At 43.0% G+C, this 25113-nt stretch overlaps 1 protein-coding gene across 1 annotated transcript in view; it reads right to left on the bottom strand.

Moving 5' to 3' along the window:
* Nucleotides 1–1018: 1018 nt before the first annotated feature.
* Nucleotides 1019–25113, bottom strand: part of LOC115135961 (E3 ubiquitin-protein ligase TRIM37) — a 38940-nt gene continuing 14845 nt past the window's right edge. Inside the window, 17 exon segments of the mRNA XM_029671226.2 lie at nt 1019–3563; nt 3759–3905; nt 4452–4561; nt 5169–5358; nt 5558–5713; nt 7174–7473; nt 7644–7832; nt 8965–9047; nt 17526–17662; nt 18603–18653; nt 18655–18810; nt 18906–19020; nt 19128–19307; nt 19393–19469; nt 21558–21639; nt 21988–22038; nt 22384–22508. Of these exon segments, the coding sequence (XP_029527086.2) occupies nt 3505–3563; nt 3759–3905; nt 4452–4561; nt 5169–5358; nt 5558–5713; nt 7174–7473; nt 7644–7832; nt 8965–9047; nt 17526–17662; nt 18603–18653; nt 18655–18810; nt 18906–19020; nt 19128–19307; nt 19393–19469; nt 21558–21639; nt 21988–22038; nt 22384–22508 (2208 nt within the window). The 3' untranslated portion in view covers nt 1019–3504.

Genomic DNA, 25113 nt, shown 5'->3' with positions numbered 1-25113 from the left:
GTGTGACTTTGTGACAATGATCACAAGAGCAGCTGCTAACCGTTTTGACAGCTCTATCGCGGTTACTCCAACACGGCAAAACAAAGCTATGCATGTTTCAGCTATCGCCGGTTAACACTTGATCTGATCAAATCAAGGCCTTAATCTGGATGCATTTGATCTGCTGTTCTAGTTTGAGTGAAATCAGGGCTAAGGAAAAGGGGGATTACAATATGGACATTTTTCAGTGGAAGAGCTGAGGCACTTCCTGAACATAAACTTAACAGATATCATAACATGATGGGAAAAGACATTACAGGGTACATTATGACCTGTACATTGTGGCTTTATTGACAACACACTAACCAAAATGGCTTAGACCTAGAAAGCTTTTCAAATCCATCAGCAGTTCAAAACAACTTATTCATGAGAATCAATTTCTAACTAATGTGAGCAATTACCCAAGAAAACATTGGTATGAAGTGGAGCACTTTGAAGTAGCTTCGTTACACATTACCAACATATGTAATGTGAATACATATACAACATTATGGGGTGGTTAGAAATGGGATGAGGGAAACCTGCTAAACAGACTATTTACCTGTAGTAGGATAACAGTAACTTGAGTCATGTCAATTCCTACGGGGCTTTCTGCACTGCGGACTAATGTGCAGCATGTCCTCTCCAATCCTCCTAAATCAATCCCCGCTTCTGGGCATGGTGGCCTTCTGAAAGAAGGAAGAGTTGGTGCTGGCCGGATGCAAGCAGGACATGGCAGGTGCCAACGTTCACTCAAGTACTCTGTTGAGCTCAATCTCTAGCCACGCCAACCTGACACACTAAGCCCCTACCACCCACCCTCCTATACAATGCAGACCTCAAGAGACGAGGGGTAACTCCCACTGTTGTGGTTGCCTCCACATCTGCAATGGAGCTCTCATACAGTTGATGTTGGATAAAACAAAAGCAGGATTTTCATTGTTACATAAATTCAGCCATTTCATAAAAGTATTTCCATATTTAGGTAACACACATTCAGTTTCAAGAAACCATAAAATATTTTATTTGTTAAATGTCATATTCTATTAGTTACAACAAAAAAATGACACATACACAACAAATAAAAATCCCACTGCATTCTGGGACAATATAAAATAAACACTCATGGTAGACACAAAGGAAAGCATGAACACTTGAAACCATCTAAATCACCCTCTTTCTAGTACCTTTCCTAAGTCAGCCCTTTCCCACTCAGACAAACACACAGCTACAACCTGGGCACAAACAGAAATGTGCATAGTGAACTGACAGTGAAATAGATACAATTAGACCATATCAGGATGAATCTGGAGCTGTATATACAAGGGCACAATAAGAGGTTTATAGCATATTGTCCACCCTCCGTCTGCCTGTTCAACTCCATTAAAGCCATGCAGTTTTAGGCACACATGATGGAACATTAGGAGGCTGTGCAGCTGGGGGTAAACATCAGGCATCCTACAGCTGAAGGAAGATATTTATAGTGTAAACCACTGAGCTCTCCATTCAGGCATTTAGAACATATTTCCTTATTAGTCAATGCACACCAGTATACTTTGAGACATCTTACACATCTCCCTTTCAAGAGATAGAAATGTTTACAAATTCAGTTGGGTCACCTCTTCAGTGTACATTTCAATGAAGACAGTCTTTGCCAGTGTTCATTGTTCTCCATGGTACAAAGAGTACAGTTTCTGCTATGATGTCCATGTGGATGCTAGTGTGGTCGTCAGATTGCTTTTCAAGGGTTGAAAATAATAAAATGTTACTGTGTAAATAAAATGGTCCACGGTCACACAGCAAAGCTCAACTACAAGGAAGAGATGGCACCCTCTGATGGGGAAAAAAAGGATATTGAAAGAAAATTGCTCCATGACATGCTTTAAAGAACAGAACACTTCACATCACTGTTGGGAAGCCTTTGTACAAAACAAACACTTATTTACACATGTCTCTGTCAAACAAATGACTTTCCAAATATGGTCAAATATGGTCAAATTTTGCCCAGAAAACAAGCAAAATAAAATAATCTAGAATCAAGACGACGGAATGTGACATTTGGATCCATTTTTTGAAAAGGAATCGACTAAGTTGAAAAACAAAATTATATCTGCTTCATAGAAGTCAAAATGTATGAATTTGCATGGACCCATTTTTCAAAGACGAGCAGAATAGCTGAACTGGGAGGAGTTGCGCACACAATACAGAAAAAGAGTTAAGATAGCAGCGCAGAAAACTCAAAAACACCACCTACATACATGCCTATGTTACAGAGCTGATCTTGACAAGGGCTGCAGAAAACAGTTACTGGTGAAAGAAAGAACCCTGTATGTACGGATAAGGTACATCAGCTTTGATGTTTACTTACGAGACAAGGTTAAAAAGCACTTGAAGCCCAGACTGTCAACCAAGAAAGGTCAGTGTGAATCATCAATTCGGGCAAAATCCGCTACGGTGAACAAGAGTCATGCCTAATTTTCTACTAAGAAACTACTCAATACACATTCAGAAGGTAGCAATCTCTTACATATGCCAGAGAAGGACGTACCATTGATACATCCTTCAATGTGTCTACACAGCAGAAAAACTGGTTCTTGTTCTGAAAGATTGGGGGGCAAGCAACGCCAATCTACCGGGAGTAGCAGACGAAATACAGTAGTTTGCAATGATAAGATTTGCACAGAAAGGGACTTCCTAACAAGTTTTAAATCAATGGTGAAACAAGAATAAAGGTACTAAATGCGTCCACTTCAAGGCGTTCGTTCAGACTGTTTTCAAGAATGATGTGTTCATTACAGCACTGTGTGATGCCTGCCTAACTGTGCTCCTCCACACAAACACATCAATAGCACCTCATTGAATCAGAAAGGCAGAGAGATTTTAAGGTTCTCTTTCTGTTGTGAAGCAGGTGTACTGTGCTTAATTCTCAAAATTCACCAGAGCCCAATCGATGTCCAGACCAAAGCCCAATCGATGTCCAGACCAAAGCCCAATCGATGTCCAGACCAAAGCCCAATCGATGTCCAGACCAAAGCCCAATCGATGTCCAGACCAAAGCCCAATCGATGTCCAGACCAAAGCCCAATCGGAGTATTTAGACGTTGCAAACATCAACCATGAGGTTAGTTAAATATTATAAAATGTTACTATTTTACCTTTCACAACGACAGCCTAAAGAATGTCTCTCGCAAATATATTGTTCCTCGCCCCATTCTAACTCATATTTAATCCAATTTACATTTAAATATAAATGGAGATTAATAAAAGTGATCAAATATATTTACATATTTTGCAGTCATCATCAAGGTGCTCACTTAGTGAGTTGTAGCATTCTCATTGCATTTGGGGTTGCCGGTGACTAGAATGACTGCATGCAAGTGTCTACACAAGTGCTTGTGTACATTAAAGTTCTATACACTGCTCTCCAGTGCCCATATGGCGATGGCCACGGTTTAGACCGGCTGTGGAGGCCATGTTGGAGGGGAATCACCTCTCTGTGTTCTCTCCTGTGGTGAAGCACAGGTCGTCCGAGTTCAACTGGGTCCCTGGGAGGAAAGAACAGAAGCATTTAAAACACTGAGCTTAGCATTAATTTCCTTCCACGGTACTGGCAAGCTGATTTGAGGCTAAAATGTGTTAAGTGTGCAGAAATGAGATCCCACACTAATGTATGTGTGTTTAAGTGTTTGTGTGAAGGGGTTACACATATATATGCGTGTGTGGCAGGTAACAATATTGACCTGCACAGGGCAGTGCCTGGGCATCATAGCGGCAGTCTCCAGCCTCCAGGGCCACCACCTCATCTTCGTTCTCCGTGTCACAGTCGATCTCACTGTCACTGCTCATACCTGGCAGCAGCACCACCGTCTGCTTATGGACAAGATGACCTGACAGACAGAAAGAGCGGGGGGCACAAAGGACAAGGGAAATCAGAGTGACAGAGTGGGAGAGAGAACGAGAGAGTCAAACAGAAAAGGAAGAGAAAGGGCACATAGGTCAACAAAAGAGGGGGCCGGAGGGACAGAAAGGAAAACAGCAGAAAGATAGAAAGAGGGAGAAAAGGTACATGTAACAGAGTGGGGGAACCACCAAGACCAATATAGCGGCATCTCCGAGGTAAGGGAAACACCATCACCGCCAAGAGCACAGCTCATCCTGCACAGGGCAGAATAGACACCTCCTCTCTGTCTCTCTACAGACACCAACTCATCCCCAAGATCATTAGGGCTAAAACTGCAGAATAAACATCCTTTAAAATTCCCTTCACCGAGAAGCTTTTAACTCTACCTCCAGTATGGTATTAGATTACAGTATTTTTTATCCACAGATAAAAAGTGGAGCTCAATCCTTACTGCCGTCACAATAGCATTCCTCCATAGAGGAGGGTCGAGGTAGAGGTGAAGGAAGAGGGGGGTTAGAGCAGTACGGCTCACTTTCATCAGGGCGTGAAGAGGGTCCCTCTGCCAGGGAGAGCAGTGACTGGCGGACCTCAGCCGTCTCCTCCAAGTCACAGTCCAGAGAGCTGTCCGTCAGCAGGCCGGACCTAAGGGAGGTTGAGGTTGATTTGCCATTTGTTTAAACCACAAGTGATATTGATTTCAATACATATGGGAATCATTTTCTTCCTTTCTTTCTAAAGGTACTGTAGGGATACTTTTGGCAAGAGAGTGAAAGCTAATAATTTCACCACTAGTTGCTGGTCTATTTCAAACCTAAACAGTTTAGAGAAAAGCTCACTCTCAGCCCTGCATTGTCCGTTGGGAAAACCAATTTAATCCCAAAATAGGGTGGTGCATAAATTCCAGTCTAGTTAGCTAGATTGGCAGTAGTCCAAATAGGTTGGCACGGTAAAGTAATAAAACAAATAGTATCACTTTGGCTCAAAACAAATATAACGCCTAAAACAAATGGTTCAATTGGAGAGGCTTTGGCATGGGGTAAACACTTGATAAATAAATAATGATCAAAACGTTGGTTTAAAGAGAGTTAATTTTCTCAATTGTCAAGTATACTCTCCAATTATCATGTGCCCTTCTCCAAGCACCTGGACTATAGAAAAACTTTGTTTTTGAAGTGGGAAAATGTAACTGAATCGCCACTAATGCATAAGGGCTAGGGTTAGATTTAGGAACAGGGTGTTATAGTCTTACCCCATGGGCTGGGTCCTGGGTCGTGCTATGGTGGAGGTGGAGATGCCGTTGAGGCCCCCCAGAGCGTACAGGTCAGCCCCGTAGAGCTGCTCCTGGTCGTGTTTGGAATTGCAGGGCTTGCTGTCGTAGCATGACGATGAGCTGCCCAGAGAAGGAGGGGAGCTGTGCACGCTGTGTGGCTTCAGGGATCCTACAGTATGACACAGCACAGGGAAACACTGGTCAGTCAGAAGTCATTCGCTTTTGGTGCATTGCATGAATGTTTTACAAATTAGTGTGACACGTGACAACCATACATTTGGGTACTTAGGTGGAGCCATGGCGGTGTGTCATCACTGGTGCAGGTCTAAACCCTGCTAACCCAACCTCTACCTGGGTTTACTACTGACCTTCTGATCCATTGGGGGTGTCCCTGGGGAAGAGGCTTTGATCACTGGACAACTCTTCATCGCTCTGGCCTCTTGACTCCTTCTCCACTCCGTCTGTAGCTCTTCTCAGGCCCAGCCTGCTGTCCTCCTGCTTGGGAGACAAGGCCTTCTTCCCTCCTGCCACACAAACCACAGTTGGACGAACATCTGACTGAGCAGTCGATAGCTCCCCAGTTGGCTGTTTAGAGTCAACCGTAGAAAGTGCTGTGAAATGCTATTCAATTCCACAGATTGTAGAGTGTATTGTGTACAGTGAAGGTGTATAGCACCAACAGGGTTGGGTAAGTTACTTTCTAAATGTAATCAGTTAGTTACCTCTCCAAAATTGTAAACTTAACTGGGGACACTAAAAGGCCACTAAAATGTGCAGTTTTGCCCCACAACATAATGCCACATGTCTCAAGTTGAGGCAATTGGCATGCTGGCTGCAGGAATGTCCACCTGAGATGTTACCAGAGAATTTAATTTTAATTTCTCTACCGAAACCACCTCCAACATCGTTTTAGAGAAATTGGCTGTACGTCCAACAGGCCTCACAACCGATGTCAATGTTGTGGGATTATGGTATGGGCAGGCATAAGCTACGGACAACGAACACAATTGCATTTTATCGATGGCAAGTTGAATGCACAGAGATACCGTGACGAGATCTTGAGGCCCATTGGGTGCCATTCATCCCCCCATCATCACCTCATGTTTCAGCATGATAATGCACAGCCCCATGTCGCAAGAATCTGTACACAATTCCTGGAAGCTGAAAATGTCCCAGACATGTCACCCATTGAGCATGTTTGGGATGCTCTGGATCGACGTGTACGACAGTGTGTTCCAGTTCCCGCCAATATCCAGCAACTTCGCACAGCCATTGAAGAGGAGTGGGACAACATTCCACAGGCCACAATCAACAGCCTGATCAACTCTATACAAAAGGAGGTGTCACGCTGCATGAGGCAAATGGAGGCAACACCAGATACGGACTGTTTATTTGATCCACACCCCTACCTTTTTTTTAAGGTATCTGTGACCAACAGATCCATATTTGTATTCCCAGTCATGTGAAATCCATAGATTAAGGCCTAATGAATTTATTTAAATGGACCGATATTCATATATGAACTGTAACTCAATAAAATCTTTGAAATCGTTGCATATTAACTTTATATTTTTGTATAGTTAAATAAGAGAGCAGCAGTGTGATTCACATCAATGCTCCATGTAGTTATCAATAATAAGTGATATACGTATTGCCCGTAGGCCAGACCACTGCTGTCATCCTTACCTCCAAGTGTTTATTCAAATTGGATAATCTTTGGATCCCGACAGCAGTCGCACCATTTTAAGACATAGCTTGGACTGTAGCCTACAAAAGCCTATTCCTGCTCTTTTCCTGTGATCCACCAACACATTTGGTGTGTCATCATAGTAGTCTCTGACTTGTGGTCAGACTTGCTCAGGCGGAACAAACTTAAACTTGCCCTTTTTTTCAAAGCTAATTTGAATGTCGTTGAGAAAACAGAAAAGGTGTCAAAGATATTTGACATGTAATCTGTTACTCCCCAATCCTGAGCACCACTCACCAGAGCGACAGTGTCTGGAGGCCCCAGGTCCTTTCCCCATCAGATCCAGCTCTGTGGACTTTCTGCTGGGCCCCAGGTCTGAGTCTGCGTGGTAAGAGGGCCCCTGTTCCCCTGTGGCTCTGCCAGAGGGTCCTACCCTGGCCTCCCCCCGCGCCTCCAGCTGAAACTTGACATCCGTCATCTTACTGCGCACCTCAGCCATCTGGGCCTTGAGCCGGATCAGGACCCCTGAGTCTGGGGCTCCCCTCCTCACTGCCTGAGGCCGGCGCTCGCCCCGCTCCTTTCTGGAGTGGACTTGGACTGAAGAGAGGTATAGAGGAGAGGGACAAGCGCGATGAAGAGATTAAGTGGCTATTAGCACTTGTCCTAATGTTTGTGACTGTGCCCTAGCTTGGCTACACAGTACAGAGTAGAAAAACATATGTTGTATTGTCACATACACCGGATACACCGTGAGAGAGACCACCTACCTTGGCTGTGCAACAGGGAAGCAGGGGGTCTGGGCTGAAGGCCCCATAGTGACTCCACGTTGCTGTGTTCCTTCAGGTCCAGTAGCTGGATGAGGATGACTGGGTCAATCTCCAGCAGACTGTTGTTGCTGCCAACGGAGGAGAGACCTCCACCACGCCTCAGACACCTGGCCCCATGGTTAGAGCCTCCTGGGAGAGACAGGGGAGAGTCAGAGGTATGTTCAGAGATACAACGGTGAGGAGACAGTTGCAAAGGGGAATTGGAGACAAAAAGTGAACTATACTGGGTGAGTCAACTGACGCTTTGAATAAGTTTGGAACAGGGCATAATGAATACTAGTTGCAAAAGGAAATCTTTATTTACTAGGTTTATCACACAGAGGAGCGCTGTGGCTGCTCAACAGCTCACACTCCATTATGAGTTACAGTAGGCCCATTTCAGACAAGATAACTCCTCCACAAACTCTAGCCATGTCATAGGGGCAGCAGGTCGCCTTGTGGTTAGAGTGTTGGACTAGTAACTGAAAGGTTGCGAAATCGAATCCCCAAGCTGACAAGGTAAAAATCTGTCGTTCTGCCCCTGAACAAGGCAGTTTACCCACTGTTCTTAGGCCGTCATTGAAAATAAGAATGTGTTCTTAACTGACTTGCCTAGTTAAATAAAGGTCAAATAAAAATTTAAAACAGCTATGAGAGAGCAGTAGAAAAATCATTAAGGTCTGCATACAATGAGCATTTGAGAAGGGGAGAGATCAGAGATTGGAAATGGCAGCGGGACAATAATCCACTTTGCAGCCAATGTTTAATGAATAAATGTAAATAAACCAATATGGGGCATGTAATTATGGATATTTTCCTTTCAGAGGAGAGAGTCAGATAGTAAGTAAAAGAGACAGCCAACATGTCAGAGTTTAAGGGCGGCCAATGCTGAATTGCTAAAGTTGAAATCAGTTATCAAGGTACTGAAGAGTAGGCTTCTAACAGGACACACTTCATGCATGCAAATCTAAGCATTGTTATGCAGCCCTTTACACTCCCCTTTGGTTGCGTTTTCATCCACTGAAGCTACCACCTTTCCACACAACACACTTAAAACGTTCCACATCAACACCCATGACAAGTCGTCACACTGACAATGAGTCATCGTCTTTAAGCCCCATTACACTAAAACACACACACTAAAGAGAGATCTGATGAGTGAGATATAACTAGATCAAAAAGAGGAGAGAAAGATGGCATACAGAAAGGGTATAGAAAGAAAAGAAGGGAGGGAGGGGGAAAAGGAGGGAGTAGAGAGAGACAAAGTGGAGGAGGAGGTTACCTGCTGCCCCTGCCACATCGTCAGGCAGTTCTCCCTCCTCCATCTCCAGGTTCCCACTGAACTCCACATCATTCTCCCCAGACCTGAGAACCAGAGACCATCAATATCTGGACTGGGAACAACGTTGCTACAATGTCAGGGTCAAAATAAGACTAAACCTTTAGCTGACAACTACCACTAAAACTGACAGATGCCTAAACCATGGCAACACATGAAAAAGGTCTACCTATCATTTCAATTGATTGAGCTGATCAATTGGTTTCATTTGCCGATTTATTGTTACAAGAAATTACCATTTGGGGACATTTGGTTCCCTACGTGGGCCTCTAAGGATATAGAAACTGTGCACGTTCAATCAACCCCACTTAAGGAACATTCCGTTCCTTGGCCAATACTAAGGCCGGGAGATGACATTATGAGCCAACTAATAAATCAGCTTATGCAAGACCTTGGCTTGACCAGCAACTCAAATTAGAAAGTGTGTCCAGGACTCCCTAAATCACACAGAGAAGTGTTCCCTCATCAATAAGCTTCTTAGGGTGATTAGACACAAAGTGCTCCGTGTTGGAACAGACCAGCTATATACAGTGCATTCAGAGAGTATTCAGACTCCTTCCCTTTCCCCACATTTTGTTACATAGCCTTTTTCTAAAATTAAATAAAAAATGTTTCCTCAATTTACATACAATACCCCATAATGACAAAGCTTAAAACTGGTTTTAGAAATGTTTGCAAATTTAATTAAAATCAGGCCTTTATGGTAGAGTGGCCAGATGGAAGCAACTCCTCAGTAAAAGACACATGGCAGCCCGCTTGGAGTTTGCCAAAAGGAAACTCAAGGACTGACCATGAGAAACAAGATTATCTGGTCTGATGAAACCAAGGTTGAACTCTTGGTATGAATGCCAAGCGTCACATCTGGAGGAAACCTGGCACCATACCTACGGTGAAGCATGGTGGTGGCAACATCATAATGTGGGGTAGTTTTCAGTGGCAGGGACTGTTAGACTAGTCAGGATCGAGGGAAAGATGAACAGAGCAAAGTACAGAGAGATCCTTGATGAAAATATGCTCTAGAGCACTCAGGACCTCAGACTGTAGTGAAGTTTCACCTTCCAACAGGACAAGGACCCTAAGCACACAGCCAAGACAACGAAGGAGTGGCTTCGGGACAAGTCTCAATGTCCTTGAGCGGCCCAGCCAGAGCCCGGACTTGAACACAATCGAACATCTCTGGAGAGACCTGAAAACAACCAACCTGACACAGCTTGAGAGGATCTGCAGAGAAGGAAGAAACTCCCCAAATACAGGTGTGCGAAGCTTGTAGCGTCATACCCAAAAAGACTTGAGGCTGTAATCTCTGCCAAAGGCGCTTCAGCAAAGTACTGAGTAAAAAATGTTAAAAAACGGAATATTTATGTAAATGTAATATAATTTCTTTTTTTATGTGCAAAAATGTCTAAAACCCTGTTTTTCCTTTGTCATTATGGGGTTTGGGGTATTGTGTGTAATTGATGAGAGGGAAAAAACAATTTAATTCATTTTAGAATAAGGCTATAACGTAACAAAATGTGGAAAAAGTCAAGGGGTCTGAATACTTTCTGAACGCACTCTCTACTGATGAACTGGATGGACAGTGCACGGCAATGTTCTCTCTGGAATGGTACAGCTTCATGACAAGTCATTCTGTTCTTTTAGCAGGGGCCAAATGGCCCCATGGGATGTGTGTGCCCATTTGAGAGTATTCCAAGTAAGGTGTCCGTGTGTCTGCATGTACTTAATGCATGCTGGTATAAATTGGTCTGCTTAAGAAAGCCCTGTACACATTCCTAGGTATGCCCTGGGGGAGAAGAGGGGATAACAAGGGAAACACAGCAGCTATTGTATCAGACTCCAGTACAACATGAGTCAGATCTCCAGCAGAGCGTCTCACTCGCCACCGCACCACTCAGCGCATTTATAGACAGGGGAACGACAGAGCAACACATCCCAGGGCATCTGTCCAACCAGAGAAAAAAATTATAATAAGCCCTACCGGACCTACAGCAGTGAGTGAGAGAAGTGCCTTGTGGGCAGAGAGTGGGGATGTCAATTGACTGTAGTTTCCCCCTACAGACATGGGTCTGTGTGTGTGTGTGTGTGTGTGTGTGTGAGGGTTCTCTATGTTGTGTGTATATATTTGTGCATCCATGTCTGTATGAATACGTAGGAATGTGACATGTGATAATGTGTAGGTACTAGAGGTCGACCGATTATGATTTTTCAACGCTGATACCGATTATTGGAGGACCAAAAAAAAGCCGATACCGATTTTTTTTTAAATCAGCCATTTTTTTAAACAATTTATTTGTAATAATGACAATTACAACAATACTGAATGAACACTTATTTTAACTTAATATAATACATCAATAAAATCAATTTAGCCTCAAATAAATAATGAAACATGTTCAATTTGGTTTAAATAATGCAAAAACAAAAAGTGTTGAAGTAAAAGTACAATATGTGCCATGTAAGAAAGCTAACGTTTAAGTTCCTTGCTGAGAACATGAGAACATATGAAAGCTGGTGGTTCCTTTTATTATGAGTCTTCAATATTCCCAGGTAAGAAGTTTTAGGTTGTAGTCATTATAGGATTTATTGGACTATTTCTCTCTATACAATTTGTATTTCATATACCTTTGACTATTGGATGTTCTTATAGGCACTTTAGTATTGCCAGTGTAACAGTATAGCTTCCATCCCGCTCCTCGCTCCTACCTGGGCTGGAACCAGGAACACATCGACAACAGCCACCCTCGAAGCAGCGTTACCCATGCAGGGCAAGGGGAACAACTACTCCAAGTGTCCGAGCGAGTGACGTTTGAACCTCACTAACTAGCTAGCCATTTCACATCGGTTACACCAGCCTAATCTCGGGAGTTGATAGGCTTGAAGTCAAAAACAGCACAATACTTGAAGCATTGCGAAGAGCTGCTGGCAAATCACACGAAAGTGCTGTTTGAATGAATGCCTACCATCGATCAGTCAGACTGCTCTATCTAATCATAGACTTCATTATAACATAATAACACACAGAAATACGAGCCGTAGGTCATTAATATGGTTGAATCCGGGAAAACTATTATCTCGAAAAAACAAAACGTTTATTCTTTAATTGAAATACGGAACCGTTCTGTATTTTATCTAACGGGTGGCATCCATAAGTCTAAATATTCCTGTTACATTGCACAACCTTCAATGTTATGTCATAATTACGTAAAATTCTGGCAAATTAGTTCGCAACGAGCCAGGCGGCCCAAACTGTTGCATATACCCTGACTCTGCGTTCAATGAACGCAAGAGAAGTGACACAATTTCACCTGGCTAATATTGCCTGCTAAAAATATAAAAATATATACTTCTGTGTATCGATTTTAAGAAAGGCATTGGTGTTTATGGTTAGGTACAGTCGTGCAATGATTGTGCTTTTTTAGCAAATGCGCTTTTGTTAAATCATCCACCGTTGGGCGAAGTTGGCTTTCTTTGCTAGGAATAAATAGTCTTCATACAGTTTGTAACGAGCCAGGTGGCCCAAACTGCTGCATATACCCTGACTCTGTTGCAAGAGAAGTGACACAATTTTCCTAGTTAAAATAAATTCATGTTAGCAGGCAATATTAGCTAAATATGCAGGTTCAAAAATATATACTTGTGTATTGATTTTAAGAAAGGCATTGATGTTTATGGTTAGGTACACGTTGGAGCAACGACAGTTTCTTTTCGCGAATGCGCACCGCATCGATTATATGCAACGCAGGACACGCTAGATAAACTAGTAATATCATCAACCATGTGTAGTTAACTAGTGATTATGATTGATTGATTGTTTTTATAAGATAAGTTTAATGCTAGCTAGCAACTTACCTTGGCTTCTGACTGCATTCGTGTAACAGGCAGGCTCCTCGTGGAGTTCATTCCAACAGTCCAAGGGTCACTATTTGCCCTAGGTACCACTGCCGTCAACGCAGTCAGTCTAGCCACAGTCAAGAGGAATGTTAGGGAGATTACTGAAGAGATGCCACTTATCCAGCAGCAGATGAAGGCACAGGCCCTCAGGTTGCAACATGTGGGAAAGTCTCTCCAGGACACTATTCTGGTGGTCAACACACACGCTACTCTCCTGAACAAAACTATCCTGTCTGTAGGAAAGCTAGCAGAGGTCATGAACCATGACTATGCCCATGTCCAATTGGTTCGATTGTTACTGGAGGATTTTCTCTGTGAAGTTAGCTCTTCTATGGACCACTTAGCCATGAATAGAATCCCCTCATATCTAGTGCCCCTCTCAATGGTGCACAACATATTGACCTCAGCTACTTCAACCACGATAAGGCCATTACAGTCACATTTGGCCTATAGTCTGGGGTCGGCCATCCCAATAGAAGTTGATGTTGATCGTAATGAAGTGGGATTTCTACTGACGTTGCCGGTTGTTGAACTGGAGAATATCTATAGATTGAAAACAGTTCTCAATGTAGGATTTTGGCACGACAGTGTCCACGTAAAGATTGCCACGCCCCCAGTTGTAGCTTACCAGGAAAACAACCCAGATTTCTCTCACCCCTAACCTGTTAATGTGTACTCTAACCAAAGATGTCCACTACCACTGTCCTAGCAAACCGTTTGTCAGGGATAACACTGAGCGTCTTTGTGGTATTAAAGCTATCACCAGCGAAGAACGCTGTAGAGCCAAACGAACAGCCAGGGATGGGGCCACCACCACACAAGTGGAGGTGGTAGGGAACCGACGGTTGGTCAACACACCGTTCGCGTCCGACTAGGACTTGGGAGGCAGGGTAGCCTAGTGGTTAGAGCGTTGGACTAGTAACCGAAAGGTTGCAACCCCAGAGCTGACAAGGTACAAATCTGTCGTTCTGCCCCTGAACAGGCAGTTAACCCACTGTTCCTAGACAGTCATTGAAAATAAGAATTTGTTCTTAACTGACTTGTCTAGTTAAATAAAGGTAAAATAAAAAAATTAAAACTTACGAACGCCATGACTCCATCACCCAATTGAACATGTTTTTGTTAAGGTACCAGAGGGGGCGATTGTTCACATAGCTCTCTACCAACTTCCCAACGACAGGATAGACACCGAGACTGAAATGCCGGACGCTTTTGCTAAACGTTCCCTTGAGTTACCACAAGCCATTCAAAACCAAATCCAGTAGGAGGGAGCCATGACTGTTGATCTTAGCGTACGGGATGAGGCACTTAGTTGACCCGACTGACTACAGACCAAAAGATTGGTCTGTCGGCCGCTCTTGGACGGTGCTGGACAGTATCCTGACTGTTACCATGATCCTTGGTTTTATTTCCCTTGGTGTGTGCACCTACTACGTACACAGGCGCACACATGCAATGGAAGACCTAATGAGGTCTTCTACTAGGATCACCCGTGGGACGGAAGCAATCCCGATTTTTGGAAAGTTGGCAGTAGATCCTGAAACCCCCTTAGGGGGCCCAGTCCCAGCCTCCTCTCCCGAACTCGCTAGGTCAGCCCAGTAATATGCCCAATGTAAGCTTTGTCCTTCAGGGGCCAAGATGTTCCAAGTGCCTTAACTACCCACCTGCAAGTAGGATCACCCTAGACATGACAGAGACAATGCCACAGAGTCATTTAGCCAAGACCTTGGACATATATAAAACATAGTCCAAATGAGATGATTACGGTGTGGTAGACACATTTTGTATACATTTATTCCATTATTATGCGTTTCATTTCCTTTGACACTTAGGAAGCAGTAGCGCCCCAATGCCGCTCGTTTGGGGAGGAAATGTAATGATGTATTGCCTGTGTTGTGGATTATTAACGTCTGCCAAGTTACTGCCTAGGTCCACTAGCCGGGATAACCGGGCCGGAATACAGAGCCACTGCCGGACCTCCCAGGTCCATTTTGGTGGTGGTCCGCAGCTTGCGGAAATCCTACCAGGGTGAACCACCAAAAGGGGGCTGCTATGATGATCCAGAAACCAGGACATCCGATGGCCATTCTTATGGTGGGTTGCAACATGCAGAATCATTCCAAGTTGAACCTACCAGAGGGGGACTGTCATGACTGTCCTGATCAGGTCAGGTTACAGGAGACCACAACCCTACAGATTCTCTCTCAACCCCAACAGAGGAGGAGAGATCTAGGAGTCTGAAGATGTGGGGGTTTTATGACCCCTCACGCCCCTGGTAAATCTTAGACCACAGACAAATTCCTTTTGTCCTGTTACTATGGAGAACCAGCCTCAGAACATTAAACATGAAATAAAAGGACTTTGAAATAATGGTTTCTGTCAGCCACAACGGTGGTCATGACGATAGATTGAATATGAAAATGTATGTCATTTTTGTTTTGTTATTAAAAGGTTAATAGATGACGTTATTACAAAAACATTGTAACGTCAACAGTTTACCTAGTACAGTGGGGCAAAAAAGTATTTAGTCAGCAACCAATTGTGGAAGTTCTCCCACTTAAAAAGATGAGGCCTGTAATTTTCATCATAGGTATACTTCAACTATGACAGACAAAATTAGGGGGGAAAAATCCAGAAAATCACATTGTAGGATTTTTAATGAATTTATTTGGAAATTATGGTGGAAAATAAGTATTTGGTCACCTACAAACAAGCAAGATTTCTGGCTCTCAGACCTGTAACTTCTTCTTTAAGAGGCTCCTCTGTCCTCCACTCGTTACCTGTATTAATGGCACCTGTTTGAACTTGTTATCAGTATAAAAGACACCTGTCCACAACCTCAAACAGTCACACTCCAAACTCCACTATGGCCAAGACCAAAGAGCTGTCAAAGGACACCAGAAACAAAATTGTAGACCTGCACCAGGCTGGGAAGACAAAATCTGCAATAGGTAAGCAGCTTGGTTTTAAGAAATCAACTGTGGGAGCAATTATTAGGAAATGGAAGACATACAAAACCACTGATAATCTCCCTCAATCTGGGGCTCCACGCAAGATCTCACCCCGTGGGGTCAAAATGATCACAAGAACGGTGAGCAAAAATCCCAGAACCACACAGGGGGACCTAGTGAATGACTTGCAGAGAGTTGTGACCAAAGTAACAAAGCCTACCATCAGTAACACACTACGCCGCCAGGGACTCAAATCCTGGTCTGCTTAACGCATGAGGAAATAGACATTTGCAACATGATGATGTCACAATAACAAAAGCGAATCCATGGGTTTGACTAGTCAGATTCGCAGGTATTTGAGCAACTGAATCTCCACTACTAGGCCTATCTGCTTGTCTGTTTGTTTAGCGGAGAATCAAATCTGTTCCCTGTGACAAAACCTGCTTAAAGCGGTGACAATCATAAAGTAAAAACACAACCTCCCGTAATTCCCCTGATAGCTAGGTGCAAGGGGAGAGAAAGGGGCCAACAAGCTGGCTGACATCTTTCCGTGGTAAGATAAAAACAAATGTAATGTTCACTAGTCTGTAGGCTAATAACCTCTAATTTTAGGCCTACATTTAAACTAAGCTACATCAACAAATTGTGTGGTGACAGACATTTTCAGTTGATTAAATTGTGACAACTACAACAAGAAACCATTAGATTCCTGTCCATATTTTACGCTGATGTTATGTGCTTTTAAATAGCATTTCCAGTTTGAATGGGAATACCGTGATAGGGTTGCAATTTTCCCAGGAAAGATAATTGGTTGATTTTCTAGAAAATATTCAACCCTAGTGTATGTGTATGAGTGTGCGTGGTTGGAGCTGGAGAGCTTCGTGTTGTTTTTTTGCACTCAGCCAGGCAGTATGAGGAGCAGTGATGACTCACTGATGGCTCATCTGGTGAGCTCACAGTGAGGGGGTGGAGAAGAGAGAGAAAGAACATGTGAGACTAAGGCTCAAGCAACAGCCCTTCACTCCACACACAGTCTCTTCGGGCTCAGGGGTTTGAAAACACGTTGATGAAGTACGCATACACGACTCATATCAAAACTACACTCTAACTAGCACATTCCAGGTTGGGACAGAGGGACACCTCTGCTACCGCACAGCAAGTCTAGGACCAAAAGGCTCCTTAACAGCTTCTACCCCCAAGCCATAAGTCTGCTGAACAATTAATCAAATGGCCACTGGATTATTTACATTGACCCCCCCATCCATTTGTTTTTACACTGCTGCTACTCACTGGTTATTATATATGCATAGTCACTTTAGCCCTACCTACATGTACAAATTACCTCAACTAACCTGTACACATTAACTCAATACCGGTACCCCCTGTATATAGCCTCAGTATTGTTATTTTACTTTTTACTTTAGTTTATTTGGTAAATAATTTCTTCTCTCTTTTTTTAGTGCATTGTTGGTTTAGGGCTTGTAAGTAAGTATTTCACAGTAAGGTCTACTACACCTGTTGTATTCAGAGCATGTGACAAATAAAGTTTGATTTGAGGATGTGGATATAATTTCTGCATTTCCCCCCCTCCAAATAATTGGGGGACTAAAACTAGAGAGAAAGCTCTGTGGTTAGGGGTGACAGTGGCGCTAGGTCACTCACATGGTCTCCTCGTCGATGTCGTTCTCCTCTGTGTTGCTCGTTGCCGTGGAGCTGCCCGAGGTGCTGCTACCGTCCAGAGGGTTCACCTCCTCGTCCCCCGTCAGACAGTCCACTTCCAAGTCCCCATCAGACAGCTCCTGACCACACCACAACGTTAGCGCAGCATTTACATAAAAGCATTTAGTGCTTAACCTCACACAGCTTTTCCTACTCTGCTGTGTTTGATCTTCATCTGATAAAATGGTGCATGCTTAAGGTCCCCATCAGACAGCTCATGACTATACTTTAACATTAATGCAACATTAGCGCAATGTTCAGACAACATGCAGCCTAGAGCTCAGCTGCTGACACAGCAAGCATTTCTCCTCTATTGTGCCCCATCTCCCTCTTGAGACACCTTATGATAATGCATGCTGAGGTCAGCCCTTAAGTAGGACTAGAGACATTTTAGGTGGAAAAGGGGCAGAATGATTAAGTGTTTCTGAAATCTAATTTCGTCCAGTGCTATAGACGGGTTGTTTTTATAATGCCATTCATTTTCATCTGAGAAATATTATATGCTTCCTGGATTTTTATGTAACAATGTTTCGACCCCAGTGGTTATGTGAATACAGGGGAGCAACTTTCACTGGGGATGGGGGGATATTTCCCCCCCACAGTTTGAAATTACATTTTTGTCCCCCCCCAGTTTTATCATTGGAATGTGATACAAAACGAGGCAACGGTGTGCTTTAGGACCCTGCGGACGTCTCCGAGCGAGCGGTGTTTATATATATATATATATATATATATATATATATTATATCCTCCCCCATTTCTAAAACCAAAGTTGCTCCCCTGTGTAAATACAAAGGAAACTATCGTATCCACACAACATTTAACTGTTTCGACCATTGGGCTGGAGACATACATAGCTGTAAAACTTAAGAGTTTCTAATCAGTGTGTTTGGGTACTATGATCATGTGTTGTGTGCACCATCTTGAATCACAAATATGAACCAATACAGGGTGAACCTCTGTGGTCATCATGAATATGGATGAATATGATGACAAAGTGCTAATGTATGAGTGACTCACATTGGAGTCATCGTGCTGGGTCTTCTCCTCCTCCTCCTCCTCCTCCTCTTTCCACTTTGGTCTCAGTGGCAGTGGTCTGGCAGCCATCCTCAGCCACGGGACCTTTCCCTGAGCGGGAGTCTCTCTCCGAGGTCGAGGTGCCCAGGCGCCGGTCAGGAGGGGACGAGCTGCGAGACTTTTGCCTACGGAACAGCTCAATGGCCAGCCTCTGACAACATGGAGAAATAATATGCAATGAGTTAACGCAAATCATTTTAGTTTAGATTAATTAGAGATTAATTTGTGGGGATCTAAAACCCACACCTCTTTGAGGTTGTTGATCTGCTGGATGTAGCTGGACTGGGCTGACTCCAGCTGGCTGATGTACCAGTACTGGTCTCTGCACTTCTGGAAGAAGGTGGGCGAACGCACCTGATACCTGTTCAGGGGAGAAAAGTCAACTCAGCAGTCAAAAATTACTCCAATGAAGACACTAAACCCAGAGTTAGAAATGGCATCTTTCTCTCTATTAGTATTAGTGGTAACCTGAGGACCAGGGTGTCAGTCTGCATGTTGAGGTAGCCCTCGCTGGCCAACAGGTCCAGTCTGAAGAAGCGATTGTAGCCCCAGCACTCCCCCACCTCAAAGTCTGATGCAAACTCCCTGATGATGTTCTTAGTGGGGTCACTGGAGGCCTGATGGACCATCTCCACACGGTACTCATATCTATAGACACAGAAAATACACACGTTGAAGGTGACAAAACTCCAATTCAAAGAAAGAGAATGACAATAATTTTACAAAAACATACTTTGAGGTTTCAGGGAGTCCTGCAGATAGTTCCAAGAAAACGGACAGATAGTTGCCGCGCACCACACCGTTGCCATCCTGAAGGGAAAAACAAACACACGATATAGCTGCAAGCAGCAAGCAGGGGTTCAAGCTGGATCGGATTTATCTCTAGAGAAACTGTGCAATGTTCACATTGAGTTGACAGAAAAAAACTGAACAAAATGGAATTCAAATAATTGAATCGACATCGGTCAATTTTGGTTAATTGAGCAGCACCAGTTCTCAAAGTTAAATACTTTACACGTCTTCTTCTCCAGAACCAAATGGACCGATTGGTACATAGCATCTATGTACCCATGTCTTCAAATCCTATATTTTCCAGGACTCCAGCTCAAACAATATGGCCGCTTTTTAAAATATATATATATTTTTTTTCATGCAAGCTCATTGTCCAACAGCGCTACGATGTGGCCAAACTGAACCATAATTTACAGCTTAGCTAGACTCATATCCCTGAACATGGGTGCCAAATTTCATCACTCTGACTCAAACAGATCAAGAGATATAAACATGTGCCCGTTAGAGCATCATCATGTGGTCGATTTGAATGTGCTTGCATATGTTTGTTACAATACGATCATCAGTGTCTGATTTATATGCATTTATGTGCCAGACCATGCCCACAATAATGTTTATTGGTCAGTAGCGGCCAAGTTGTTTGATATACTAGTGTGTAATTTAGCATTAAGAGACCTTGGTCCAGAGGTCATATATCACGTTTTGTGCAGATTGGTCCTTCGGTGCCAGAGTAGCATATTAAGTTTAATTCACAAAATTGTAAATGGTGGAAAATCAATCATGGCGGACCTTATGGGTTCGAGGCAAATTTCTTCCTTGTGAAGAGACGGACCTATGTTCAAATTGCATGGGAGTGTTTGGCCTTGATGCACCCTTCTAGCTCTTACCATCTCACTGGGATTAAAAATGTTTCAGCAAATTGGCAGAAGGAACATAATAAATATAGCTGCAAGGAGCAATGTTGGGATTCAAGCTGTGGGCACATCGCTCTAGAGCTACTTCTGTACTCTTTATCACGCTTGCCAAATACCACAAATCAGATGATGCAATATGCATACTTTGGACTATTTTTTATGATATTGACTACTTTAAACTTTTTCTCCAAAACCGCTAGACTGATCGGCACCAAATGTGGTATATATAATCGATCTTCAAACACAATATTTTCCAAGACTCTTACTCAAACAATATGGCCGCAATAACCTTGCATTAATTATTATTTGTCCAACAGAACCCCCATGCGGCCAAACTGAACCATACGTTACAGATTAGCTAGACTCAAATTTCATCACCAAGCCAAACAGATGGAGAGATGTAAACATGTGCCGTTTTAGCTCCAACACAGTCGATCTGAATATGCTTGCATATGTTGAGTCTTGACAGTGTTTTGAACAAGTTTGGTTAATACAAGTATTAATGTCTGATTGATATGCATTAATGTGCCAGGCAACACTCACATGAACGTTTATTGGTCAGTAGCACCATGTTGTTTGACATGCTAGTCTGGAAAATATTCAGTTGAGACCTTGGTCCATAGATGCCATGTGAAGGTTAATCCAGATGGTCCCAGAGGATATGTGATTGAAGTGTTTTTCACAAAATTCAAAATGCTGTAAAATCCATTATGACGGACCTTCTGGGTCCTTGACGCAAATTTGTTCCTTGTGAGAAGAGGGACCTATGCACTGAATTTCAGGACCCTAGGTTATATGGGGTGAGGCGCATTACCTTTCAGAGTATGCAATTTCAAGTGCCTGTTATAGCTCCACCTTGTGGCCAATTGGCATTTATCATCATGTCAAGTTGCACCCTCCTCTGCCTTACCATCTCACAGGAATTTGCATGTTACATTTTCCCTGTAAGAAGAACCGGTATAATAATAATAAACCAGAAGAAGCCAGCGTTGCTGCTTGAACCCATAATTATGGTGAACATTAAACCAGAGAGTTTTTCACAATCTCCAATATTGACAACTTAGTTGTGATAAAGGTGACATATCAAATCTAGTAGTTAGAGTAATATACGATGAACATAAGAGATCATTAGTAGTTTAGTAGCAATTACTACTAACTATTAGAGAACACACAATTGTTGGTGTCTACTCACTGGATAAACCTTGAGTCTCCAGCAGATGCCAGATATCTGGAGTGGGGGACTATAGACGGGATCTGCCCTCTGTCTCAGGGTGCTGTAAGGACAACGCAACACACAGGCAGAAAAACAAGTCAGATAAGAGGAACCCATTCATTAAAAAATACAATTTCAACTGCTTCTTGGTGAAGTGTCACAACGAGAGAGAAATTGCTCATCATGGGCCGACGTGTCCCTGGTTGCCTTAATTAGCAGCTGGAACATAAGCACTTAATCAGAGCCTTGGACCTGGCAACCCCAAATAAAGTATGAGCAACCCAATGGGGTGCTTTGTACTATTTTCCAAGAAACGGAAGCTAAAAGATGTTTTGTTTGATGTTCAAAGACTGTCGATTTCTATTCCTTGTGCATACACAAGCTCATATCCAAACATTTTCAAGACTACCTGAAGTTGGCCAGAACAAAAGTGCTTGAGTCATAGGCAGGAACCAGCTCACTGTGGAGAGAGAAAGTTGTTCCGTAATTACACTTCTCAATGTCATGAAATATCCATTAAAAAAGCATAACAATATCTTGCTGCATTATGAATAATCCAAATGGAAATGTATATCTAACCATACAAAATTGAACATCTATATCTAAAAGTGGATCCTCTTTTCTCTGACGACAATTAAACATTTTTAAAAAACACAGCTACAACAGTCTAAAAAGAGGGTCCAGAGCATTTTTTTTCTTAAATCAAGCTCTCTAGTCACAGGATCTGTGGTTTAGTACAGTACCTAGAAAGGTGTGCAGGTACAGTATAATGGGTTTAGTGAAGTAGGTTTAGTTAGTATGTTACCTGGTGAAGTCGGGGGGGACTGGAGTGGTGACAAAGGACTGCATGGGCTTGCGGTGAACCTGCTGGAACATCAGCAGGATCTCTGGGCTCTTGGAGATCAACTCGCTCTTACTGCAGGAGCGCAGCTGTAGGGCAGAGAACCACACACAATTGAAGAGCTTTGCAGAGCAACACCTGACCACCACTCCCCCTTCACCCTCACTCTTAACACATCTCATTTCACTGGAGGCATGACGCACTCAAGGTAAAGTTTGACTTCAGTGTGACTTCAGAGAGGTGAATTCATAAGAAAACACATGTGTGAAGGTTTGAGAACAGCTGATAGTCATTTGAAGAAAGACAATATAAAAAGCATTAAAAGACCCTAAGAAAAGTCCTGAAAGATTTACATGGCAGAATGTGTGAACTGTGTGACTAACAGTTGAAGCTAGGACACCCATTCTCTCAGGGCACTGGTGACCATTGAATTTAGGCTGTTTTGAAATAAAGAAATCTCTGGACTGTGAAATGGGCAGGATCATCAAGCGCTTGTCAATCGTTGACTCATCTCACCATAAAATCTTGGTGTTTTTCACAAGTTTCAAATCAGGTAGAACACACCAGGTTTCTTAAAGTTTCAAATCAGTTCGCTCAGAAAACAAAAAGTGAATATCAGTAGTCTGAAGTTGCTTCCTATCCTTTTCTCCCTTTCTTTATCTGCACTGATGTGAAAGAACTGGACAGGTGAAAGCACATTGTGGTCATGAACATCACTGCTTTGACCATCCTGTCTGTTCAGGGCAAGTGCAGATGAAGAGGATATGAAAAGACAAAAAGCCTCTAGACAATTGGTGGCTCAGTGCCTCCTCTCGCTCAGCTTCCTGCTACCCAGAGTAGAGGTCGACCGATTATGATTTTTCAACACTATTGGAGGACCAAGAAAAGCAGATACCGATTAATCGGCCGATTTTTAAAATGTATTTATTTGTAATAATGACAATTACAACAATACTGAATGAACACTTAGTTTAACTTAATATAATATATCAATAAAATCAATTTAGCCTCAAATAAATAATCAAACATGTTCAATTTGGTTTAAATAATGCAAAAACAAAGTTTTGGAGAAGAAAGTAAAAATGCAATATGTGCCGTGTAAAAAAAGCTAACGTTTAAGTTCCTTGCTCAGAACATATGAAAGCTGGTGGTTCCTTTTAACATGAGTCTTCAATATTCCCAGGTAAGAAGTTTTAGGTTGTAGTTATTATAGGACTATTTATCTCTATACCAATTGTATTTCATATACCTTTGACTATTGGACGTTCTTATAGGCACTTGAGTATTGCCATTGAAAAAGTATAGCTTCCGTCCCTCTCCTCGCCCCTACCTGGGCTCGAACCAGGAACACATTGACAACAGCTACCCTCGAAGCATCGTTACCCATTGCTCCACAAAAGCCGCAGCCCTTGCAGAGCAAGGGGAACAACTACTTCAAGTTCTCAGAGCGAGTGACGTCACCGATTGAAACGCTATTAGCGCGCACCCCGCTAACTAGCTCCGGAGTTGATAGGCTTGAAGTCATAAACAGCTCAATGCTTGAAGCATAGCGAAGAGCTGCTAGCAAACGCACAAAAGTGCTGTTTGAATGAATGCTTACGAGCCTGCTGCTGCCTACCACCGCTCAGTCAGACTGCTCGATCAAATATCAAATTATAGACTCAGTTATAATATAATAACACACAGAAATACGAGCATTAGGTCATTAATATGGTCGAATCCGGAAACTATCATTTCGAAAACAAAACGTTTATTCTTTCAGTGAAATTACGGAACAGTTCCGTATTTTATCTAACGGGTGGCATCCATAGGTCTAAATATTCCTTTTACATTGCACAACCTTCAATGTTATGTCATAATTACGTAAAATTCTGGCAAATTAGTTCGCAACGAGCCAGGCGGCCCAAACTGTTGCATATACCCTGACTCTGCGTGCAATGAACGCAAGAGAAGTGACACAATTTCCCTAGTTTAATATTGCCTGCTAACCTGGATTATTTAACTAAATATGCAGATTTAATAAAATATACTTCTGTGTATTGATTTTAAGAAAGCCGTTGATGATTATTTTCCTAGGTTAGTTAGCCAGCTATTGTCGTTCTTTTAACGCAACGTAACGTAATCAACACTGCTAGCTAGCCAGCTAGCCCCGAATAGCAGCACAGTAGAAACTATTACACTCAACGGAACGACTTGATTAGTGTAGTGTCAACAACGCAGCCAATGCCAACTAGCCTACTTAGTCAACAACGCAGCCTCTGCCAGCTAGCCTACTTCAGCAGTACTGTATCATTTTAATCATTTTAGTCAATAAGATTCTTGCTACGTAAGCTTAACTCTCTGAACACTCGTGACGTGTAGTCCACTTGTCATTCAATCTCCTTTGCATTAGCGTAGCCTCTTGTGTAGCCTGTCAACTATGTGTCTGTCTATCCCTGTTCTCTCCTCTCTGCACAGACCATACAAACGCTCCACACCGCGTGGCGCGCCACCTAATCTGGTGGTCCCAGCGCGCACGACCCACGTGGAGTTCCAGGTCTCCGGTAGCCTCTGGAACTGCCGATCTGCGGCCAACAAGGCAGAGTTCATCTCCGCCTATGTCTCCCTCCAGTCCCTCGACTTCTTGGCACTGACGGAAACATGGATCACCACAGACAACACTGCTACTCCTACTGCTCTCTCTTCGTCTGCCCA

The sequence above is a fragment of the Oncorhynchus nerka genome, linkage group LG10 (assembly GCF_034236695.1).
Source record: "Oncorhynchus nerka isolate Pitt River linkage group LG10, Oner_Uvic_2.0, whole genome shotgun sequence".
Classification (NCBI taxonomy): domain Eukaryota; kingdom Metazoa; phylum Chordata; class Actinopteri; order Salmoniformes; family Salmonidae; genus Oncorhynchus; species Oncorhynchus nerka.
The sequence above is the reverse complement of the archived record's forward strand: the minus strand, read 5'-3'. Positions and strand labels throughout refer to the sequence as shown.